Below are 19,924 nucleotides of genomic sequence, written 5' to 3' on the forward strand. Positions count from 1 at the left end.
GGCCAGAAGGGAGAATGTTCCATGGCCACATTTCCAGCCCTGGCTCAAGCTTCACCTAAGGCCCTGACCGTAACTTAGCCCACGTGTTGTTCCATTGCTTGTAAGCACTAGATGTCACTTGCCTTTTTACCTCGGACAATTCAGTCAAGGTCTGTGAGGATCTAGGTGAAGCCTGAAGTGGTTGAAGCTCTTCAATCTCTTGAGAATTATCTAAGCTTGGTTTAGATGAATCCGCTGTGACCCAGTTGGGTTGCACCAAGCTGCTTCTTCTAAGAGGCGGTGGTTGATTAGGACTCTCTTGAGGAGGAAACAGAGCCAACTTGGTCGACATGTTGGGATAGAATTGGCGCTGTAACAAGACTGCGATCTCCCCCTTGAAAGTTCCTGGCTGGATGATTTCTGGCTGGTAAACATTAAGAGGCTTCTAATAACAGTTAGTAAAAGAATTATAATTCAGCCTATTCTTTACACCCGCCCTGAACCAACACAAATAGAGAAAGACGGCACAAGCAACATGGACCATAGTGTGGATCTCAAGTAGACTGAGGGGCAAGTTCTTGATCTTTCGCATAACACACTGCATCACCATCCATATTATCTGGGTCAATATGAGAAGCTTCTAAAGGTCGTCGGCTTTAATCTTACCGTCGATCTTCTTCGAAATGGGTATCCAGTGCCCTCTTTCAGCCAACCACATCACGGTCTGAGGGCCCAACCGAACGGAATATGGACGATCCGCAGAATTGAAGTATTGAAAAGCGTTGTCGTGAAGGTGAGCGAATGGCATTGCTTAATCTTGAGATAAACACACATGTTTCTTATCTGAAGAACACCTTGTCTGCAGGGTTCTAAGTTTTGATTTGAGACTCCAGGCCTGTTGTGGTTGATCCGCTGCCATGTAGAGGGAAATCTCAGGCGCAAAGAGGGTGATAGCAGTCCACTTGAGCTTATAGCGGAGTAGTTCGTGCCAAGCTGTTTTGACAGGGACATCGAGATGCAAAGCCGTGTATATACAAGCGATGAGCGTCAAGATGCAGCTCTGCAGGATATCAAAGGTGCCTCGGATATTGGGAGAGTCGACACAGGCGGGAGCTGTTGTGTTGGAGTCGTAATGGACTATCCTCCATGGTTGCTGAGTTTCCACTACACTGCTCGCGCCTCTATCAGACATGATGAATCAGTATCGTCACTGGGACGAGCAGAGTACGGATAGAGAACGAGAGAACAGAGTTCATTTTTGCGGGGAAGAAGAGTATTTAAGACATCAAGATCAGGCTCGGGTGAAGGAAATGTGATATCGAGTTGGTGAGTGAACAAACGTTGACTTAACGACGTGACATTTACCGATACTGTTCTGGTAGGGTAGTCTCACTCGCATCAGCCAGGCGTGAGAAGGATACAGCCGATACTTCCAAGAGGGAAAAACAATCATCTTAGCAAGCAACACCTCTCATCAAACGTACACAAGCTACCTACTAAACCAATACTCCTTCCCCTTCCTGTCCATCAAACCACCATCGTCAACAATGCACCGAAAAAAAAAAGACCAAAGCAACCATGGGCAGAAGAACAAAACAGGCAAGCAGTCGTGAGAAAAGAATTGGATATCATTAAATGTCCTGGCACAAAAACGCCCAGCAGGTTGAATGACACATGCAAGCAAACCAGCGTCGACGCTATCAAATCCAATAAGTGCCCGAATAATTTTCCTTTCCCCCCCTTTTCCATGACGACCCTTGTCAGATCGCGTCTCTGTACGAGTAACCCAAGAATCCACAACTTGATGGTCTCGGTCTCGATCTCGCAAAAGATGGGATGCGGTGTTCGTGAGTCCTGTTTGTATAGATATTCCGAGCTCTCTAAGCATCCTCAAAGATCGTATTACTGTTCTCAATAACAAACTGTATCGCAAGGTTCTTGGCATGCATATCCGTCATTTCGCGCTCAAGACTTGTGTCACGCATGATGGTAGGTGCAAAAACGACAGCCAGGTTCTTAGGAGACATCTAAAGGAGTATATTAGCTTTCAAGAGCAACATGTAAAGTGATGTGTGTCACATACCAAGTTCTCGGGTTCACGCTGAGCAACGCGTGCAAGATGGAACATGAGGAACTCCAGACAATCACGATGACTTTGAGGCATCGAAGCAAACGTCTTGCGTAGGTGATCGCTTCGTTCGTCTTCATCAACAATGGCTGCTGGTTGTTAGCATTCCGTCGGCTTCTTCAAGGGCAGGGTACCAAACTCACCATTCGATTCAAGAACACGCTCATAGACGTCAAACGTCAACAAGGGTGTCGGAAGCTTGCGGAAGTATTGCTTCAGTACACTGGTGACAGCGGTGATATCAAGGTCAGGGTCAGAGATGTCAAAGTTCTCATCTTTGCTGAAACCGTCCTTGATCATGTTGACTTGGGAGTTTCCACCAGTCTTTCGATAGATACCCTCTTGATCCATACCCCTGAGTTCAACTTCCTCGATACATCTCGTCACCACACTGGGAATCTGTCGGCGTTCATGGTCAGACCGCTCAGCAAGATCGGACCCGAACAGAACTGTTGGAGGCTCAGCTGCCTCAGCGTTGTTCATGGTACCTGCGGAACCCGACTTGGGCATCGCGTTCTTCTTTCCGAAGAATCCAAAGCCTTGGCGTTCACGCTCACGCTCTTCCTGCCTCCTGGCTTGCGCTCCAGCCGCACCGTGCTTCTCGTGCGAGACGTGACCGTTGGAAGGAGGGCCGGCTGGTGCTTCAACTTGGGCCACTGTCATATTGTAGGGCATGCCAATATTCTCTCCGCTCAGCCCGCCCTGCTGCTGCATCCTCTCGCGGTCATTCTGGAAGGCAACGACAGCTCTGTTGACACCCTTGGCAACACCCTGGGCCAATCCCTTGGAGCCCTTCTTCCAGTTGAACTTCTTGGCCTGTCCCTTCCTGACCTGTACCACAGTAGGGCCAGCTTCGACAATAGTCTCCTCGTCGGCAGGAACCAGGGTGGCTCCTGTTGATAGACTAGCAGCGTCAAGGTTAATTGATGAGGCGTTAAGGCCCTTACCGGCATATATGCCAAGAGCCCCAGGAGACTTGATATCGCCTCCAATCTGTGACTTGAAGCGTTCTTGAATCTGATGTGTTAGATCGTTGTTCATATCAGCAAGCTGTGCGTTCTTGGAAGACAACTGCTCAAATTCAAGGAGAGCGCGATCTCGATCCGCAATAGCTTGATCTTTCTCTTCGCATAATAGGTCCCGCTCTTCATGAAGTTGCTCTATAGTAGCAGACATGGCCGACTTGACCTTGTCGAGCTTCTGAACAAACTCTTTGATAGCGGACTCCTCCAAATCTCGGGGGTCTACAGGCGTCTTGGTTTCCTTGGCTCGCTCGACATATCCGGCCAACACTTCCAGCTGTCGAATCATAATCTCAGTCTGTGTGTCGAGAACAGAAACAGTCTTTCGCTTCTCCACGAGCTTCTTGTTAAGGCTCTTGAGATCTTTCTCGGTAGTAAACTGCCTTTCAAGCTCCGCAACTCGCTGCTCCGAATTTCGTAATTGCCGTTTGAGGAAAGCAGGGTCGTCGCCTGCTGTCAGTGACATGGGGCTGCTGATATCCTGCGCATGGTAATCATCAGCGACGGGTGTCCTGGGCCAGCGGGGTGATCCAGTAGCTCGTGTAGTTTCACTGATGCTCCTAGTGTGCCTGTTCCCTGGATGCATCTGGTGTGGTGACTCTACGCTGCCGGTGCGACCATGTCTTACCGCGTTAGAAACTCTGCGGAGTATCGAGGATGAGCCTTCGTCAGTGCCTAGTATCCGTGCCATGTCTTCGTCCATGTTTAAGTCCCCACCGCTGCTCCATCTAGGTAGCTTTGGCGAGACCTTGGGTGAGCTACCATCATCCTTAGAAGCTTCCTTTCCTGCGGCATGACCCCTGTTTGGAGGCGCAGGCGCGGAACGTGGTTGCATGTAGGTGTCTGTCTTCTTTTGCTCCGAAATGCTTCGGGAAGGCGTTTGGCGCGTGGGTGTGGAATCCTCAGGGGATTCTTGTCGGCTTTGTTGTCGGCTGCTGCCGTTTACTATCCTTTCTGTCAGTTCCTGTGAGTATTTATGAGATTCAGACGAATAGTTACCAGTTCTATTAGAGGAAGAGGGAACATCCTTTCTAGCAAGAGGCTTTACGTTCTCTGGTCTTGAAGATGTTCTTGTCGACGAATCCATCGATGCGCGAAGCTCTTCCTCATCCAGATACCTCGACTCCAGCGATGAACGGGAGGCGGGCGTGGTTGCGTTGCTATCGGAGTGAGGCAGACCACCGTGGCCCGCCTTACCTGATTGTCCATTGCTAGTTCTCACAGAACTTGTCTCTGCAGGTATACTTGACGACTGTGAGCTGCTCCTTGAAAGCAGCTTCTTGCTCTTAGGGGCCTCTTGAAGCTTGAAATCTTCGGTGGGTGGGCGGCGACCGCTCGTCTTCTGAGTCTTTTCATCGACAGCGGGTGATGGTTTCAAAGATTCTGGTCGTGGGGGTTTAGAATGCTTTCGATCAGGTAACTTGGGTGGAGTATCATGTTCTGAAGTAGACGGCTGACGACCCTTCTCCTGGAAAGCAATATGTGGGGTGGAGGTGCGGGAGTCGCTCTTCTTCTCAGAAGGAGGCTTTACGGCACCGAAATAGTCTCGGTCCTTCGATTTGCCTTCTGCCATGTTGTCGGAGGTCGACTTTGGTGTTGGGTGCGGACTTGGGTCTAGAGCGACAGAGATGAGGAAGCCGTCGTCGTTGGAGTTTTCCGTCCGAGACATCATGGTTGAGTTGCGGTTGCTTCGATAGGTCGTGGCAGGCAAATTTAAACCGTCTGGCTTTCGTTCAGGAGAACGAGCTGGCCGTGAGCTACTGCGAGACGAAGACTCATGGCGAGTGTGATTCCGAGGCCGTGGAGAGAGCTCAGTGGCGGTATCTGAATCAGGATCTACCCGGTCGTTGGAGAAGGCGTTTGGTGGGATGGCATTCGCGGGAAGAGCGGGCAGCGACTTTTCTGTGATCATGGGCGAATGCTCTTTTTCTCTCGCTTTTGCAGCGGCTGCAGCTTTTGACTTTTTCCTACGCCTGGCCATGAGCGTTTCGTGACAGCCCATGCAGAAGATGCCTTGGGAAGTGCGTGCATAACGCAGGTTTTCGATTTTGCGTTTACAGTTGCGACAACGGAAACATGTGGCACAAAATGCCTGCTCTCCAGTAAGGATAGCCAGGTCTTCAATCTTATTGCCGCAGGCGCTGCAGCTGTATGTGCAGTTATTGCAGATGAGAGACCCGTCGCCGAGGAGTAGAAGGTTCGCGTCAGAGTCGAGAAGTGTACCGCAGGTGTTACATCGGAAGCAATCAAGATGCCATCGGTTCCCGGCTGTTGAGAGTGTCAGCTTGCTGTGTCATATGCCGAAATTATATTTGTAATTCTTGCGGTGAAGTGCTGGTTATAGTCTGGAATTACCACAGCACATCATGGGAAATCTGCTCTCGTTCAATCTTTAACATACCTAATTCGAAAGCTTTGCCTTCTTCGAGAATCTTTCCAGCTCGTTAACAACACATTACCAAGTTTCCTGCAGGAAGAGCAAAACTTACATCTCCACAGCCTTTGCAAGGAAAGACGTCGTCGGTCTCTTGTTCCATCCCGGGACTCTCCAGATAATCTTCCACGATACTAGTCATGGTGGGCAATGTGTTGGGGTAAGGGTGAAACTCGGTGTCGTAACCTGGGACGAAGCGATCGAAATTTGGTGCCTAGCTAGAGTGAATATGGCATTTAGACACAGAATTGTTGCAGCCCAAGGTAGCAAGCGACACGACGCAGCTAAAGGGTAGGCGTCATGGACGAGGTCGTAATGGTAGCAAAGGAGTCGGGTCAAGGATTGCGGCGGAGCAAGTCGTCGAGAAATCGGGGCGAGAAGGAAGTTGTTGAGGCGGTCGGCAGGTGTTTGATCGAACGGGGTAGCAATATTTGTTGATAGCGTCGCACGGTAGTACTCCTACTGAGAGGGAGACTGACAAGAACTTGAATGGGGTTCAAATTCAGGAAGTAGTGGACAGCTTAGTTAGAGTCAGGGTACTAAGTCAAAGTCGATGCCCAAAGCAAAAGCGAAAGCCAACAGCAAGTAGCAAGCAGACGGAACCAAACCAAACCAGGGGGCGTGTGGAGGGTTTGATGAGGACAAGGGCCCAGGTTGAGAAACGGACAAGGGTCGCTAGAAGATGGTCGTCTGGGTCTGAAGTAGGATGCTGTAATTGTAGACTTGACGTAGGAAGCAATGGAAGCGAAGAAATCTCTACGAGAGAGAAGCTAAGCTAAGTGATGTGTGATGGGCGATGTTATGGAGGGAAATGCCCAGTCGATATCGCTACTGCAGGACGGATCGGCGTACAACGGAATGGACGGTGGCTGTATGTAAGATGGATGAGGTATCCGTAGTCTAGTCTACCAAATGGGAAATTCGACCCAGGGAATGGAAAGACGACGGCGACAACAACGACGTAATAAGATCAAAGGGATGATGTACGATGAGGGACATTGACTATTATGTTTGTGTGTCTGTTATAAGACGAAGGCAAGAATAGAAAAGAAAGAGCGGATGGATTGGATTGGATTGGATCCGGATATGTCGTGGTCCTTGGAGAGAAGGATGAATTGGAATGAATGGAGCCGTCTTGTGGGATCCGAATGTGGATGGGATGAACAACCACTGGAGGGGGGGCTCCAGTCCAGCTCAGACGGGAGGGACTCAGAGCTGGATGTTCCTGTCTAAAGGGGGGGTTCCTTGGGGCCCAGGGGATCACCCACTAAGCCTGGGACATTGAACAGCAAGAGGGGTCAAGCCTCAGGGGACCAGCGCGCTAAACGGCTCCTAACCGTTCCAGGCCTGGGCTGGCAGGTGCTTAGGTGGCTTGAGGTGATATGGAGGTATCCAGTCTCACCAAGGTATCCATCTTTAGGAGACTGTCATTCAATAAGAGATGTCGAGTGCTTTGAGCGGTCGGGCTTTTTTACTCAGAGGCGCAGGGATTACATAGTAGTACAAACATCAGGGGCTGCAGTGTTTTCGTGCTGTTGAATTTGGTGATTTGTTGTCTCGTATGGGGGATACGATATGATACATGCTATGATACTTGCCGTGGAATACTGCCTGTTGTTTGGTCCTATAAGGTACGGCAAACCTTGATTCAATTAAGGACGAAACGTACATAGGCTGATTGGATGTTTAATATAAACTTCCACCCTTCAGCCTATTCGATATTCTGATACGGATACTGGGATGTGGTGTTGTTGCGGTCAACCACCCAACGATTCAACGTCGGCCATAGTAGGGAGGCTTGCATTGGAATGATATTGACCCACGTCGCAGAACAATTGAATATCCCTTGATGGGAATATACAGCAACAGAGTAGGATACTTGATTAAAACTCCTTCACATGCTGGCGAATTAACTTTGCATGCGTTGCTACGGCATAGTCTGTAGGTGGCTAGGCAAACCTTGAGCTGCATAAGGGGGCGCTGCATGATTATTCATAGACCATGAAGCTGTCAACGTCAATCAAGTCGAACGAGAACTGACTGAGTCAAGACTGTAATTTCTGCCAAGATGACACGTTGCGGCTAGACGTAGATGTCGACTGTCTTCTAGAGTGACGGGCGATATAACAGAGAGCTGAGCATGGCTTTGATTAACAATCTTGTTCGCTCAAACCTATCATAGTAGCTTATCCTACGATCAATCTCCTTCCCACCTCCGTCCAAGAGACGGTTTTGAGACTAACAATGCACTTAAAAGAAACAGACAAACCTGACGCCTGGCTGGTGCATGCCGCTAGACGCAAAGTCAAAGGGGCAGCCTTGAGTAGTATGTAGAGGCTGCAGGGGACGCACAAGATAAATCAGGTCAAGTCAAGCTTTGATCAAAGAAAGGTACAATTCTTGATATTCGTGTTGGAAGAACAGGAACAGGCAATGCAATGTAATGCAATGCAGCAAAAGAGGCGCTTGTGGCGGCCGCGGCTGGGTCACGGACAGGTACAGTAGGTACTTTGGTAATATGGAGGGGATCGAGCTTCTTCTTTGCAGCGTCGATCCGATGGCAGCTCAGACCCCGCGCCTGGAGGGGGATAAGATCACTGACGAGACATTGCTTTTGCAGAGATGCAATACGCAATGAACATTGCCATTGCAAATGTAGCGATTCCAGGTGAGTTGCCAGAGGAAGGGATGGGAACTCAGAGGTTGGGCCTGGGATCGTGATGCAGAGGAATGAAGTCCAACACAGACTCACCCAGTGGCAATCCAACCTCACAGGAGAGCTTCAGGGCCATCAATTACCAATTTCTACCATGCAGTACTAGACAGTTGTACAAACTCTTGTCCACCAGACGGACACCAGCCTAACACGATGGAACCAGATGCAAGCAGCCATATAAATTAGGTTCAGTGCATATGTATGTGTGTCTCTAATCGCTTTGCTTTTTAATTCCTAATTGAAGATCAACGACAGGCAGAAGCAAAGAGATGCATGGAAAATCGAAAAGTCGGTAAGCTACCGGTACAGAAGGGACAAAAGAAAAGTTGTACGTATTGTGTGCTTCCTGTTCCGCTGTTTCAGACAGATTGGTTGGGTTTCTGTACGTATATTTTGCCGACTCACAATGCATTGACGAAACGCACATCATGAAACGTGGATGGATAGGTAGGAGAGGATCTTCTCCCTTGCTTCGGTAGAACGCCGTATAACATCTGACTATCGATGCACCTGCTTTGTCTTTATCTCCATTTGAAAAGCAACCCTATCTGTCCAAGACCCAGATCCCGATGTTCTGTACCCTGACATTCACTGCGTATTTCCTCTTCTTCAAGTTGGCCGATGGTTTGTTCATCATGAAACCAACGACCCTGAAAAGATATTCAATGCAAGTGCGAGAAAGGGGCATAGTCTGGTGGACATGGCTGCATGGATCGGTTTCGAAAGCAGGGGTCCCGATGGCTTCCACTGGAGCTTGTCACGACCACGTCCCTGGAACTTCAATTTCCCTCGAATATGAGCATCAAACGGTCTGATCTTTAACTTGTCAGCACGTTTTATGTGCAGAGTAGTATTTGGAAACCAGCCTATGGGCTGAAATTGACTACGCTTCCTTGTCGAATGTCACTATCACTACTGCCTGTGTCAGCTTATAGTCAAACCAAATAGCACACTTAACTAGCCAGCCGTGAGCTCGTATCTCTTGCAACCATCACGATACTGTCTGTACACAGCCTTGCTTTTTGTAGACGAGCTCACTCAGCCAGATGATCGCGCCACCTCGGGCTCCGTCTTTTTTTATTACACTGAGGTGATCACTTCCTTTGACAGTCAGCGAGGCATATCTTGAAACTCCAACTCCATCGTCTCTGCCTGTTTCAAGTTGTCTTTTTTTTTATTTTTTTTTATACAGAACATGGAGCTCTGTTTTCTTTTCTTTTCTTCTTTTCTTTCCCGTTACTATTTCCCTTTGCGGCTATTTCCCCAATTGTGGATGAACCTGGCACACGCAGATCGATACAACACCTGACCTCTTAAGGCTGTTCAGCCGATGTCACCAAGTTTCATGTTTGAGCCTTTTAACCAGCGGCAGTTTGACAAGTATCAGCCCTTGATGCCTTGTTCCCCTGATCTGCCACGAGCAAGCGCGCCTGCAACTTATACTGGATCTTTAAATCGGATGCCATGAATGTAACACCTGCAGCCAGGCTTCATAGTAGCAGGCTATATGATCACTTTTATATGCACTAAGCATGACAAGCTTTTTATTCAAAACCTCGTTTTTGAGATGAACTTCCCAACGGAGTGTCTGGCAAAGATATCAATGAATTACCCGATCGAGGGTTATAACACGATGCTTGATATCTTCAAGTTCAAGATACTCGCAACACGGCCCGCATTGGGGCCATGGCAGTAAATGCTGGGCAGGTGAGTAGATTAAGTTACGGGCGTGTAGCAGTGGTTGCCTCTGCATGATACTTCATATGAGCTGGTAAAAGTTAGACGTCAACATCGAAGGGCTTTGTCCCAATTTAACGAGACTTACATGAGCATGCTGTCACAAAATGTACTGAATTGATACAAGTTACTCAAACTAAAACCAATATGGCAAATGCAAACGCCTCATATGAAGCATCTTGAAACGGGATCTCAGACTTATCGCGGCGCTTACAGATATTTCTCGTGAGCACAAAACTTGTGACAATTACTGCCACTGACACGTCTCATATCATGATGATCATGGACAGTGTAAACTTAATTAACAATTTGGCCTTGAATTGATGTGATTACGGCGGCCGTTTGGTATCAAACTTGTGTGTCAACTTTTGTCTAACCCAATAACAAAATCTCTCGAACGCCCTCCCATTCTCTTTCATACGCAAGCCAAACCGGACCATGTCGCTTAGCCTCTTTACTTCTTCTCAACGACCATCTTTCTGACCTTGTCGAGCAGTAACGAACTCTCCCTGCCAAGTTTCTTGTTGCCATTGCGATCCCGAGTTTTGGCCATGGCCCTCTTGTACCGGTCCCTCTCGGCCATCTTTTGTTCGCGCTCTTCACGTCTGCGCTGAAACTCAGCTTCCCGTGCCTCTTGCTCCTGGCGAAGTTGTGCCGCCTTGCCAAGTTGCTTGTCGTAGTAGCCAGGTCGTCGAGTGCGCCGTCTATTGCCATCACTAGTAGGCTCGTCGGCTGAGTTTTCCTGGGCCTTTGCCTCGTCTGCCAGCATGAGATGCCGCGTAGGATGCATTTTCTCACCCTCATCTTCCGGTTTCTCTGCCTTGCCAGCGCCCTCTACTGGAGCCTCATCCTGAGCAGGCTCGCTTGTCTTTGCTGGTTGCGCATTCTCTTGTTCACGAGCCTTGATCTTTGCATAAGCCTTCTTGACCTTTGCCTTGTGAATCAGCTCCTTCTTGACTTTGGTAACTGTGCGATAAAGTGTAAGTATGCGACGTAAATGAAAATTTTGCCAAGGTGAAAAACAAGACAATGCGACAAACCTTTTCTTCGCCAAGGACCGTCTGGTAAATTCTCTGGACCGACTCTGAAGCCGTGTTTAGGCTTCTGGGCTTCTGGGGCGGCACCGGCGCCCTCCTTTTCGTGTTTAGCAGCCATGTTGGGGTATGATTTTGAAAGTTCTCTATGAGAGTTGTAGTTGTTGATGATGAGAATTAGAAAGGAACTTATGGATCCACTTTATCCTCGGTGAGCATCCAATGTAAGTTAGAGCCCGCTTCACCTTCTACAGACCTGGCTGGACGGTAATTATAGTGGAGATATACTGTAATCCGATTCCAAGACTGCTGGCACTTTATTTCTACCAGACAAGACAAAAGCATCAGTTTGGTCTTTGACTACCAAACTCGGTACTATTACCTCTGCCTTTCTTCGTCAAGCGGTTGAGCCGGATCTTGAGTTGGGCTGCTTGAGAAACTGCCGGTACAACTCTTTCGGGTCAAGGATGCATTGCCATGTCACACAAATAAAGGTCCATCCATGTATAGTTGAACAGCTGTTGATGTTTAACAGAGGCACAGTATCCGTGCCATGACTGTTAGTTATTGGTCGTTCCTGGTTCAGCTTGCTTCTTTTCTCAACTTACACGTCAAGACTGCATCACGGCACAGCAGAAGCAAAATGTCCGCCCACTGTATATCAGGGTTCATTCCCAGCCGCGCTAATCGTCAGGTATCCGCAAGGGACGACTGGTCTCTGACTGTAGCTTAGCATTAGCGCTGTAAAAGGTTTCCTCTTTTGCCGTGTCTTGTGAGTTGCAAAATGGAGTTCACTTGAGATGCCTCATCCTAGACCAAACCAGAAACGTCATTAGTAGGCCGTGGCATATCTGGGGCCAGGGATGTTGACTCCACATGACTGTATGTACTGTCATGTCTAGTCACGTAGGGAATGCAGAATACACCGCGAGTTTTTGATGTTGGAGACAATGAGAATATTGTTGTCACCAGGTTGGATGTATGAGTACTACTACTCTTGGGCGCAGAGAATTACTGTCTCTGTCTAAATACACTGTCCAGCTTTAGGCTACCTGCCAACTACTAAACTACCTAAGGTACCTAACCGGGCTTGTTTGAGAAGGACCTATAGTCCATTTTCACCGCCATCGGCCCCAGTTGGTGATGGCCCGAATTCATATCCTGTCGTATCATTTACTGGACCTGCCGTTTCTGCCCGCCTCCCTTCCTCTTACAACTTACCTCCAACTGCGAATCGCGTGATCATTTCTTGCTTCTACTTTACTAAAGCTTTGTTTCTCTCCTTTCTCATCCTGTTTTCTTGTCCTCATTGCACTCTTTTGGCCTCTCCTGGGGAAGACGGGACCGACTAGACTCTCCATCGTCGTTGTTTTAACTGTCGTCATATCGGTGGATGACGTCCCACGATCCCAGATTCCCCAGATTCAGATTCGCTTTTTCTCGACCACCTTGTTGACCCACGCCGTGCTAGACATTTCTTATGTATGGCTTGCATGGCATGATATATCTATCATATCCACTCCATCCAACTTGGCTGTACCAGCTTCAATATCCTGGTCGGCTTTTACAGTACAATAAATTGATTTGATCTGATCTGCAAGGCACCCCAGCCTCAATATCGGCAACCAACACCTGCATTAATGACAATTATCTTATAAAAACCACCACCTTTTGACTCTTTTATCATTGCGTGTTCATGACGGATCTTATTCAGAAACTACGCGGCTGCTGTCACAGCTTCCAAACATCGCCATCATGCCTATCTTCCAAGCCGATTTAGACAATCACGAACCCGAACCTGAACCTATCGAGCCATCCCCGATTAACGTGCCTTCTTCTGGACTGAGACGCCTTTCAGAAGAAAGCATCCGAACTGAATTATGTGAAGGACCCGTCCCGGACAGTCCTCTACGGTCTAAAACTCCCCAAAAGGTCGAAGGTGCCGAGAACGCAATATCGGATCGAGCTTCATTAATCGAAAGACTCAAGAGAGCACAATCTCCTCCAATATGGATCCCACATCAACATGTATGCTCCTATTATATGTTTTTTTTACGCAAGTCTTCTTTGCTAACACTTTGTTTGCAGCTTGAGTCTGTCATTCACCACCAAACTTCCGATATCGAGTCAAAGCACCCTCAGACACCCGCCGAGCCTTCGATGTTGCTTGCACCTGCCCAAATAACGCCCGAAAAGAACGATTCTCACTCCGATTTCGACAACAGATTGCGCGATGGCCTCAATATCGAGAGACCGAGATCGGCACTACACAGCGGTAACTTCTCCGAGGAGGAAGCAGCAGCCAAGGACCGTACTACAACAGCCGCTAGAGCGCATAATGGTCGATGTCCTGTACCAGCAGAAACTCCATGGATCGCAACTTCTCCTCCTCGACATTATACGCCGTTCCAGCACGATAAAGGAGTTCCCTTTCCAGCAAGTGCCGAGAGTTTCCGATTCACGAACTCACCTTTGTCTTCGTCTTTGTCCTCCAGCTTTGTATACAAGCCGCCTACCAGTCCTCTAGTACAAGCTCAGAGCTCCGAAGAGCACGACATGTCTTTGCCAAGAGATCCATTTAGTTTCATCGGATACGTTGGGACGAGCCACTACATGCCACAGTCTACAGCTTCATCACTATGGATGTCTTCCTCGCCGAAATACACACTGCCTCAACGAGTATCTTCCTATCGCCGAGAAGCATTTCCATATCAGGCACACCAACCTCGAAGATCATTGACTTCAACTCCAAGCTTTATGCAACCCGGCGCATCGCCACCAACACCAGCACTTCTTCGACCGCGCAGGTCATCTGTAGCAGCAGAGGCATCGCCACTGCAGCATGCATCCATGGTTGGCTCTTACGAAGAGAGTATTCTTCGCGGCCGCATGTCTACGACTCCTTCTAAGCCACTGGATTTTGTCGCACAAATCGGCGTTCTGGGTAAGGGCAAATGCAAGTCCAGCTTGAAGTGTCCACGACATGTCAGCCTCTCATTCCCAGCTGTATACTACAGCTACAGCAACACATCACATGGACGTTCAAATGCGGATGATGGCCCGAGCCCGTATGTCGGTCAAATCGACCTTGAGAATGGACTTTCTAACCCAGATGATGAACATCGAGCAAAGAAGAAAGCACAGAGCCGCGCAGAAAGGCGACCCACAGAAGACATGATGGATATTAGCCTCGAGAATCAGGCCCCTGAGCATATCTCACGTCGAAACTCCCGGGCCAGTCGCCGATCCGGATCTGGATTTGCAAAAGCCCCTCCAGGTGGAAGCTATCGACTTCCAGAAAAGGGACAAATTCAGATCATCATCAAAAATCCAAACAAGACTGCCGTCAAACTATTTCTGATCCCCTATGATCTGACAGGCATGGAGCCAGGAACAAAGACGTTCGTGCGCCAGCGCAGCTACTCAGCTGGGCCCATCATCGACAACGCCCCTGCCACGGCCGAGGCAAACACAGATGGCCGTCCTATTCTGAGATATCTTGCTCACCTTCACATTTGCTGTCCTGCCAAAGGTCGATATTATCTTTACAAGAGCATCCGGATTGTCTTTGCAAATCGTGTCCCCGATGGCAAGGAAAAACTCAGAAACGAGACGACGTGGCCGGAGCCTCGATATACGCCTTATAAACCTATTCGCGTGATGCATCCGCCCTTACCTACGCAGTCTGGTCCCGCTGCTATGCTAGCCGTGGACAAGGCGTCGCGCAGACGAAGCGTGGGCTTCTTCCAAGGCTCATCTCACAATCTCGACATTATGGGCAATATGTTCCGCGTTAACGATTCTCCTTCTGGAGGCTCTGCTGGTGGCAATACTTTACCTGTGGATCCAATTCCCTTCTATATTTCTGCTCATGCTCGAACAAGCAGCGATATCAGCAACAGCACAAACACTACTGCTGCTCCTGGCAACGATGGCCGTTATCCTGGCGAGTCTCCGGCTAGTCGTCCTTCGACCAAGGATTCGAATAATGATCAGTCAGTGGGGCCCGCGCTCTATGAGAAACTCAACAAAGGTGAGCCGGGATATGGCGGCAATGCCTTTGCTCTTAATAGATCGGGTTCACTAGGCGGTGCGGAGGGTTTACTCTCTCAGCGCTTGCGTTCACTAGGGGTCAAGCAGCCTACACCCCCGGAAACACCTCGTCGGGATGGCATGTCTCCCTAGACAAAGCTGTTACACATTTCACCAATCACGGTGAACATGCTTTACTGTACATAAACACCGTCATGGCACGGCACTATTTTTACACTGTTAGATATTTTCATGTTGGGACATAGACCAGAGCATCGACTGCTCTGAAAGGCGTTGCTGTTATTTATCAGGCTGGGCCGAACACATTATTTGGGCTTGGGCAAGGAGTTAAAATGCTTTGATGGTGTTTGGAGTATCTCGGTACCAGGTTGGGTATGTAATCAATAGCCAAAGTTGAGATAAGCAATTGAATATCTACATCGAACATGAACCTCTTTGCTTGGGTGACGACATAGTTCACAGAACATCGAGATCACAAGGTGTTGGTTTTGAGACACAGTTGTAAAATAGTTGAGTCATAATATAACGTCTATCATGCATGTGACTGTAAGGGATCTTGAGAGAGAACTGCTTATACATATTCTGGTAGTGTACATCTTCATTCATCATCAGTGTTGCGCCCTGAGCGGTTGTTATTCCGCCACTCTCTTATCTTTTGCACTTCCAAAGGATTCTTTCTGTGGAATCCTGAAGGACGGGCCGGCTTCCCCCTCGTGTCGCCATGGCGGCGCTGGTCATAGCGATCCCAAAACTCGTTCCAGTAAGCAAATTGCTCACGAGTTGATTGATGGTCTGCGTCCTCCTGTGCCATGTCTGTTGCTTCAATACTGATGTTTGCCGTGGATTCGAATCCTCGCAGGTTGGTCAACTGTTCATCGTAGGCCCTCTTGCGCGCAGAGAACCACATCTTGGAGTATCTATGAACCTTGTCGTGCAACATTCGCTTCCACTCTGCCTTGTCCATAGTGTCTTTGGGTGTTCCCAGGCTTCTCTCACGCTTCTTTTCCTTTTCCAGTTCTCGCTTCATGTTCTCCTTCACCTTCAGTAGTGACTGATAAGGTAGACCCTGCAGTACACCGTCGAGCTCACCGGCTGAAATCTCTTTGCCATTGACAGAGTACTTGGTAGGCATAGAGTCAATCTCTGAGGTGGTAAAGGCGTGGTATAGCCGAGGGTATTTCTCCTCTACCATAGAGACGACACGGGAGACATCTGGAGCCCAAGCCGCCATCTTGCGCATCTCCAGCCATTTTTGCTGCAGACGCAAGACGAGTTTGTGGGGTGGTTGCAACATTCGAGTGTTTCGCCTCTTTGCTGGAATGTCACGTTTGTAGGCCCAGCCATCCCAACCAGGCATTAAGAGTGTCTCGCACCAGTCCATCGCGCGCTCCCACCTGCCCAGCTCAGAGAGGCTGCGAATGATGATTACCCAGTTTGGCCGAGTGAGCTTGAAGCCTGCTGCAATGACCTTGTCGATAGTGTCGCTCAAGCCTTTTACATCTTCCTTCTCTGCATATGCCCTTGCCATTACATCTACGACACGGCACAAATCGTATTCAGTACCACCAGCAATACCATCGCCTGAGCGTTTCCGGCTGGAATCGTAAACATCTTGCCATGTCTTCTCCCAAAGTTCCAGAACCTTGTCGTAATTTTGGTCCGCGTAATGTGCATGCATTAAAGCAGACATTATCTCAGGCGGGAATCGTTGTCCGGCCTGATATTGAGGAAAGATCTGAACAAACAAGCCCATCAGCTCTTCAACTGAGCCGAATTCTCGAAGTTCGACAAGTAGGGCAATTGCTCGGCCGATCTCGGGAGTTGAGAGCTTGAGGTCCGCGACGTTGGTTGCATCTGCGAAATCTTCAGACGGGGGTTTGCCCGACTTGGCAGCCTCGGCCGCCTGGCGGAAGTACTCGACGAATTCATTTGCCAATCCCCTCGTTCGGTCAGCGCCAGGCTTCTTTTTGGCGGCAGAAGTGACCAAAGCAACCAAAGCGCTGAAAGTCACAGGCAACTCTGATTTCTGAAGCTGGTGGAAGAGATTCTCCACGAGTTGGGCTTCTCCGAGACGCGCACCCGTAGCCATGACGATAGCATAATGTTCTGGAGTGACCAGAAACAAGCGTTCGTTGACAGCGCGCTGCAAGAGATGGTATGCAGGGTGAATCCTGTTGACCCTGACGAGAGCTTGGAGAAGAAATTGATATGTCTCATCATCCCATTCAACTCTAAGTTCCTTCATACGCCGGAGTAACTCATACACCTTATCAATCTTTCCCTCAACGCCGTTGAAGTTGAGGAGCTGGTTCCAGATGGCTTGGGAAGCAATCTTGCGGTGGGTCATCTCGATACACAAGCTTTCTGCCTCAAGAAGTTGACCATTTCGACCGTAAGCCACTACCAAAGACAATCCCATTTCCTTTGTGATGGGCACACCGGCTTCTTGAGACTTGGTGAAATACTCCAGAGTTGTATCCAGATCACCCTTCTTGGAGCTCATTGCCATGACGTGGGCATACGTATACGAGTCTGGCTCGTGTTGGCTCGAGATTTGATCGAATAGGTCCAAAACGCCGTCATAGTCATTGGTTCTCATGTAAGCCTTGAGCAGCATGTTCCAGTGGTCAAGATCCGGCTGAACATTATACTCCTCAACCATTGTTTTGAGCACTTTCTTAACACCCTCAACGTCTCCTACTTGAGCATAGACGTTGACTAAACTGTTGAATCCTCGGGATTCCCTAAGTAGCTCTGGGTACGCTTTTGTGAACTGAGCCCAGAGCCCCTTAACCGATGGCACGTCGCCTCTTGATGCGTAATACTTGAGAAACTTTTCGTAGCCCCATTGGTTCAAGCCGCCTTTGAACCGGACCCAGTCATGGTGTAATTCTTCCAGTCTGGCCCTATTTTTAGGAAAATTTACCTTGAACAGGCCGCGGTACACAGGCATAGCGGGTGATGCATCTGGCAATTTCCGTTGATTCTGGTAAATGGCGGGAAGCTGTTCCATGGTGTATCTATCTTCTAATTTATCATACCAACGATTAAACATGGTATTCAAATATGTGTTGTACTCATGGTTGTCGCCAAGAGCCTCGAGAATAATCTTCGCTTGGTCCGGGCGACATGGCTCTCGGAGAGCCAAAGTGGCAAAAAATCTCCGTAAGGCAGAGAGAGCTCTCTTGGCAACCACGTCCTTCTGGATACTTTTGAATTGGTCTTTACCTTCGTCAACTAAGTAAGCCCTGAAGGCGAAGTAGAGGTCTCCTTTTTGAGTAAGGGTCCCAAGCTGTACCAATCGTTCTAGATTTGGCCTTGCACGGGGATTTCTTTTTGCCTCGCTCTTGTAATATGAAGTCCAAACATCTAGAGCTACTAGCCAATTTCTAGAGTTGATGGTGTCAGCCATCAGAAACTCGAGACCATGGTTCAACCCGCCAGACTTGAGTCCAGTTTTGAAAGCCTCCACGGCCCCTGGTAGGTCCCCGGATCGCAAAAGAAGAAGGATTCCCGAATACAGTAGTTGATTACTCCAGTCGGTCGGGGGGATTTGGCGAAAGAGTGAGAGGGCTCGTCCTGTCTCGACAATGCTGTGGGATTGGGAGAGATAGCTGACCAGAGCGCCGCGCACATCGCGTCGTTCATCGTTGTCCATTCCAGAGTATAAATCCCAAGCTTGCTGAAAGTGACGCCCTTTTGTATTCATAATTCTCTGGAGCAACTGCAAGTCTGTCTGGCCTTTGTTTGGAATTACAGTCTCGGTCCCAACTTGTATACTCGTGCCCCCCTCGGGTTGGGGCTCGTTGAGGGTTAAGTCATTGTCAGGCCACGCGGCTCGATCTGTTGCTGTTTTTTTATCTGGAGGCGGAGGTGGAGATGTTATCGAAGAGTAAGCTCGTCTACTGGGAACGATTGCTGTGCGCTGCGCATATTGAGGATTGGGTAGGTCATGATATAGGCGGCGTAGGAGAGGTAGAGTTGAGGTCGGGTACAGAAAATCGAGCATCAAAACAGATGCAAACAGATTTGCTTGCCGTTGCTTTGTTTCTGGTTCTGGGGTTGCAGCGTCGACGGTCCTTACTGAGCCGGGAAAAGAGCCAGCGAGGTCGATAGCAGCAGCGCCATGTTGCCAGAACCCTGCATGCAGCTTTCGAGATGGATTCGAGGACCTGTGGATTATTCGATGAAGACTGCGCGACTCTAAAGCCGCGACTGTTCGTTCAATCATTTGTACCAGGCGACGGAAGTGAATTAGGCTGTAAAGTCGAGGATGTAAGTGGTCATGCTTGGTGGCAAGCAAATAGGTCGAGATCAACGGACAGAGATCGAGCTGCAGGGAATGGCGATTGGATAATGAATGAGCGCAATACTAGACATACACGGGGAAATCGTAGAGGGGAGAGAGAGGATATTCAAAAGAATACAAGAATACCTCAAGACACCAAGTGCTCCGGTCCAACAGAGAGAAAAAAAAGCTGAGTTGGGCTGGAACCTCCAACAGAGATGGTTGTCGTTAACATCAGTCCATACCCACTGTCAAAAAGTGCTTAGGGTAGTGTCTGACCAATCATAGAGCTCCATTTGGGATGATATAGCGGAGCCGACAGTTTCGCCTCATATTCCTAACATCATCGATTTTGCCTATAATTTTCCTGACAGTCATATTTGCAAGAGCGGTCACTTCCTTTACAGGTAGGTAGGTATCTATGCAGAAGATACGAAATTATTTTACAATCAGTTAAGAAGTAAGGCATTTACTGATTGGTCTGTTACTACTTCCCTATAGCCTGATAAAGCTGTCGTAAGCTGGTGTATTCA

At 48.8% G+C, this 19,924-nt stretch overlaps 6 protein-coding genes across 6 annotated transcripts; 2 read left to right on the forward strand and 4 right to left on the reverse strand.

Moving 5' to 3' along the window:
* Window positions 1–55: 55 nt before the first annotated feature.
* On the reverse strand, window positions 56–1,171 carry EDB82DRAFT_530149 (uncharacterized protein; the record flags this gene model as incomplete). Its single annotated transcript, XM_065609217.1, has 2 exons — window positions 56–424; window positions 812–1,171. The coding sequence occupies 2 exons, from the start codon at window positions 1,169–1,171 to the stop codon at window positions 56–58; spliced, it is 729 nt and encodes a 242-aa protein (XP_065463455.1).
* A 688-nt stretch (window positions 1,172–1,859) lies between these two features.
* Window positions 1,860–5,705, reverse strand: EDB82DRAFT_434674 (uncharacterized protein; the record flags this gene model as incomplete). The annotated part of the gene is made up of 6 exons (XM_065607743.1): window positions 1,860–2,006; window positions 2,063–2,196; window positions 2,251–4,074; window positions 4,129–5,397; window positions 5,531–5,561; window positions 5,619–5,705. The coding sequence occupies 6 exons, from the start codon at window positions 5,703–5,705 to the stop codon at window positions 1,860–1,862; spliced, it is 3,492 nt and encodes a 1,163-aa protein (XP_065463456.1).
* A 3,020-nt stretch (window positions 5,706–8,725) lies between these two features.
* On the forward strand, window positions 8,726–9,258 carry EDB82DRAFT_515931 (uncharacterized protein). The gene has a single exon (XM_065608993.1). It carries the CDS (start codon window positions 8,849–8,851, stop codon window positions 9,092–9,094), a length of 246 nt encoding a protein of 81 aa, XP_065463457.1. The 5' UTR covers window positions 8,726–8,848; the 3' UTR covers window positions 9,095–9,258.
* A 965-nt stretch (window positions 9,259–10,223) lies between these two features.
* Window positions 10,224–11,387, reverse strand: EDB82DRAFT_332598 (uncharacterized protein). Its single transcript, XM_025738707.2, has 2 exons — window positions 11,057–11,387; window positions 10,224–10,982 (listed from the first exon to the last, which is right to left on the reverse strand). Exons 1-2 carry the CDS (start codon window positions 11,169–11,171, stop codon window positions 10,471–10,473), a joined length of 627 nt encoding a protein of 208 aa, XP_025593442.1. The 5' UTR covers window positions 11,172–11,387; the 3' UTR covers window positions 10,224–10,470.
* Window positions 11,388–12,620: 1,233 nt separating this feature from the next.
* Window positions 12,621–15,312, forward strand: EDB82DRAFT_332592 (uncharacterized protein). The gene is made up of 2 exons (XM_025738710.2): window positions 12,621–13,078; window positions 13,139–15,312. The coding sequence occupies exons 1-2, from the start codon at window positions 12,806–12,808 to the stop codon at window positions 15,233–15,235; spliced, it is 2,370 nt and encodes a 789-aa protein (XP_025593443.1). The 5' UTR covers window positions 12,621–12,805; the 3' UTR covers window positions 15,236–15,312.
* Window positions 15,313–15,589: 277 nt separating this feature from the next.
* On the reverse strand, window positions 15,590–19,612 carry EDB82DRAFT_541550 (uncharacterized protein). The gene has a single exon (XM_025738711.2). It carries the CDS (start codon window positions 19,332–19,334, stop codon window positions 15,702–15,704), a length of 3,633 nt encoding a protein of 1,210 aa, XP_025593444.1. The 5' UTR covers window positions 19,335–19,612; the 3' UTR covers window positions 15,590–15,701.
* Between the last annotated feature and the right edge of the window lie 312 nt (window positions 19,613–19,924).

The sequence above is a fragment of the Fusarium venenatum genome, assembly GCF_020744135.1.
Source record: "Fusarium venenatum strain MPI-CAGE-CH-0201 chromosome Unknown EDB82scaffold_4, whole genome shotgun sequence".
NCBI classification, from domain to species: domain Eukaryota; kingdom Fungi; phylum Ascomycota; class Sordariomycetes; order Hypocreales; family Nectriaceae; genus Fusarium; species Fusarium venenatum.

Coding starts and splice junctions, on each gene's coding strand:
- EDB82DRAFT_515931 (XM_065608993.1), top strand. CDS start 8,849: ATGTTCTGTACCCTGACATTCACTGCGTATTTCCTCTTCTTCAAGTTG.
- EDB82DRAFT_332598 (XM_025738707.2), bottom strand. CDS start 11,171: ATGGCTGCTAAACACGAAAAGGAGGGCGCCGGTGCCGCCCCAGAAGCC. Junction 10,983..11,056: donor CGGTCCTTGGCGAAGAAAAG/GTTTGTCGCATT, acceptor TTTATCGCACAG/TTACCAAAGTCAAGAAGGAG.
- EDB82DRAFT_332592 (XM_025738710.2), top strand. CDS start 12,806: ATGCCTATCTTCCAAGCCGATTTAGACAATCACGAACCCGAACCTGAA. Junction 13,079..13,138: donor TATGGATCCCACATCAACAT/GTATGCTCCTAT, acceptor CTTTGTTTGCAG/CTTGAGTCTGTCATTCACCA.
- EDB82DRAFT_541550 (XM_025738711.2), bottom strand. CDS start 19,334: ATGATTGAACGAACAGTCGCGGCTTTAGAGTCGCGCAGTCTTCATCGA.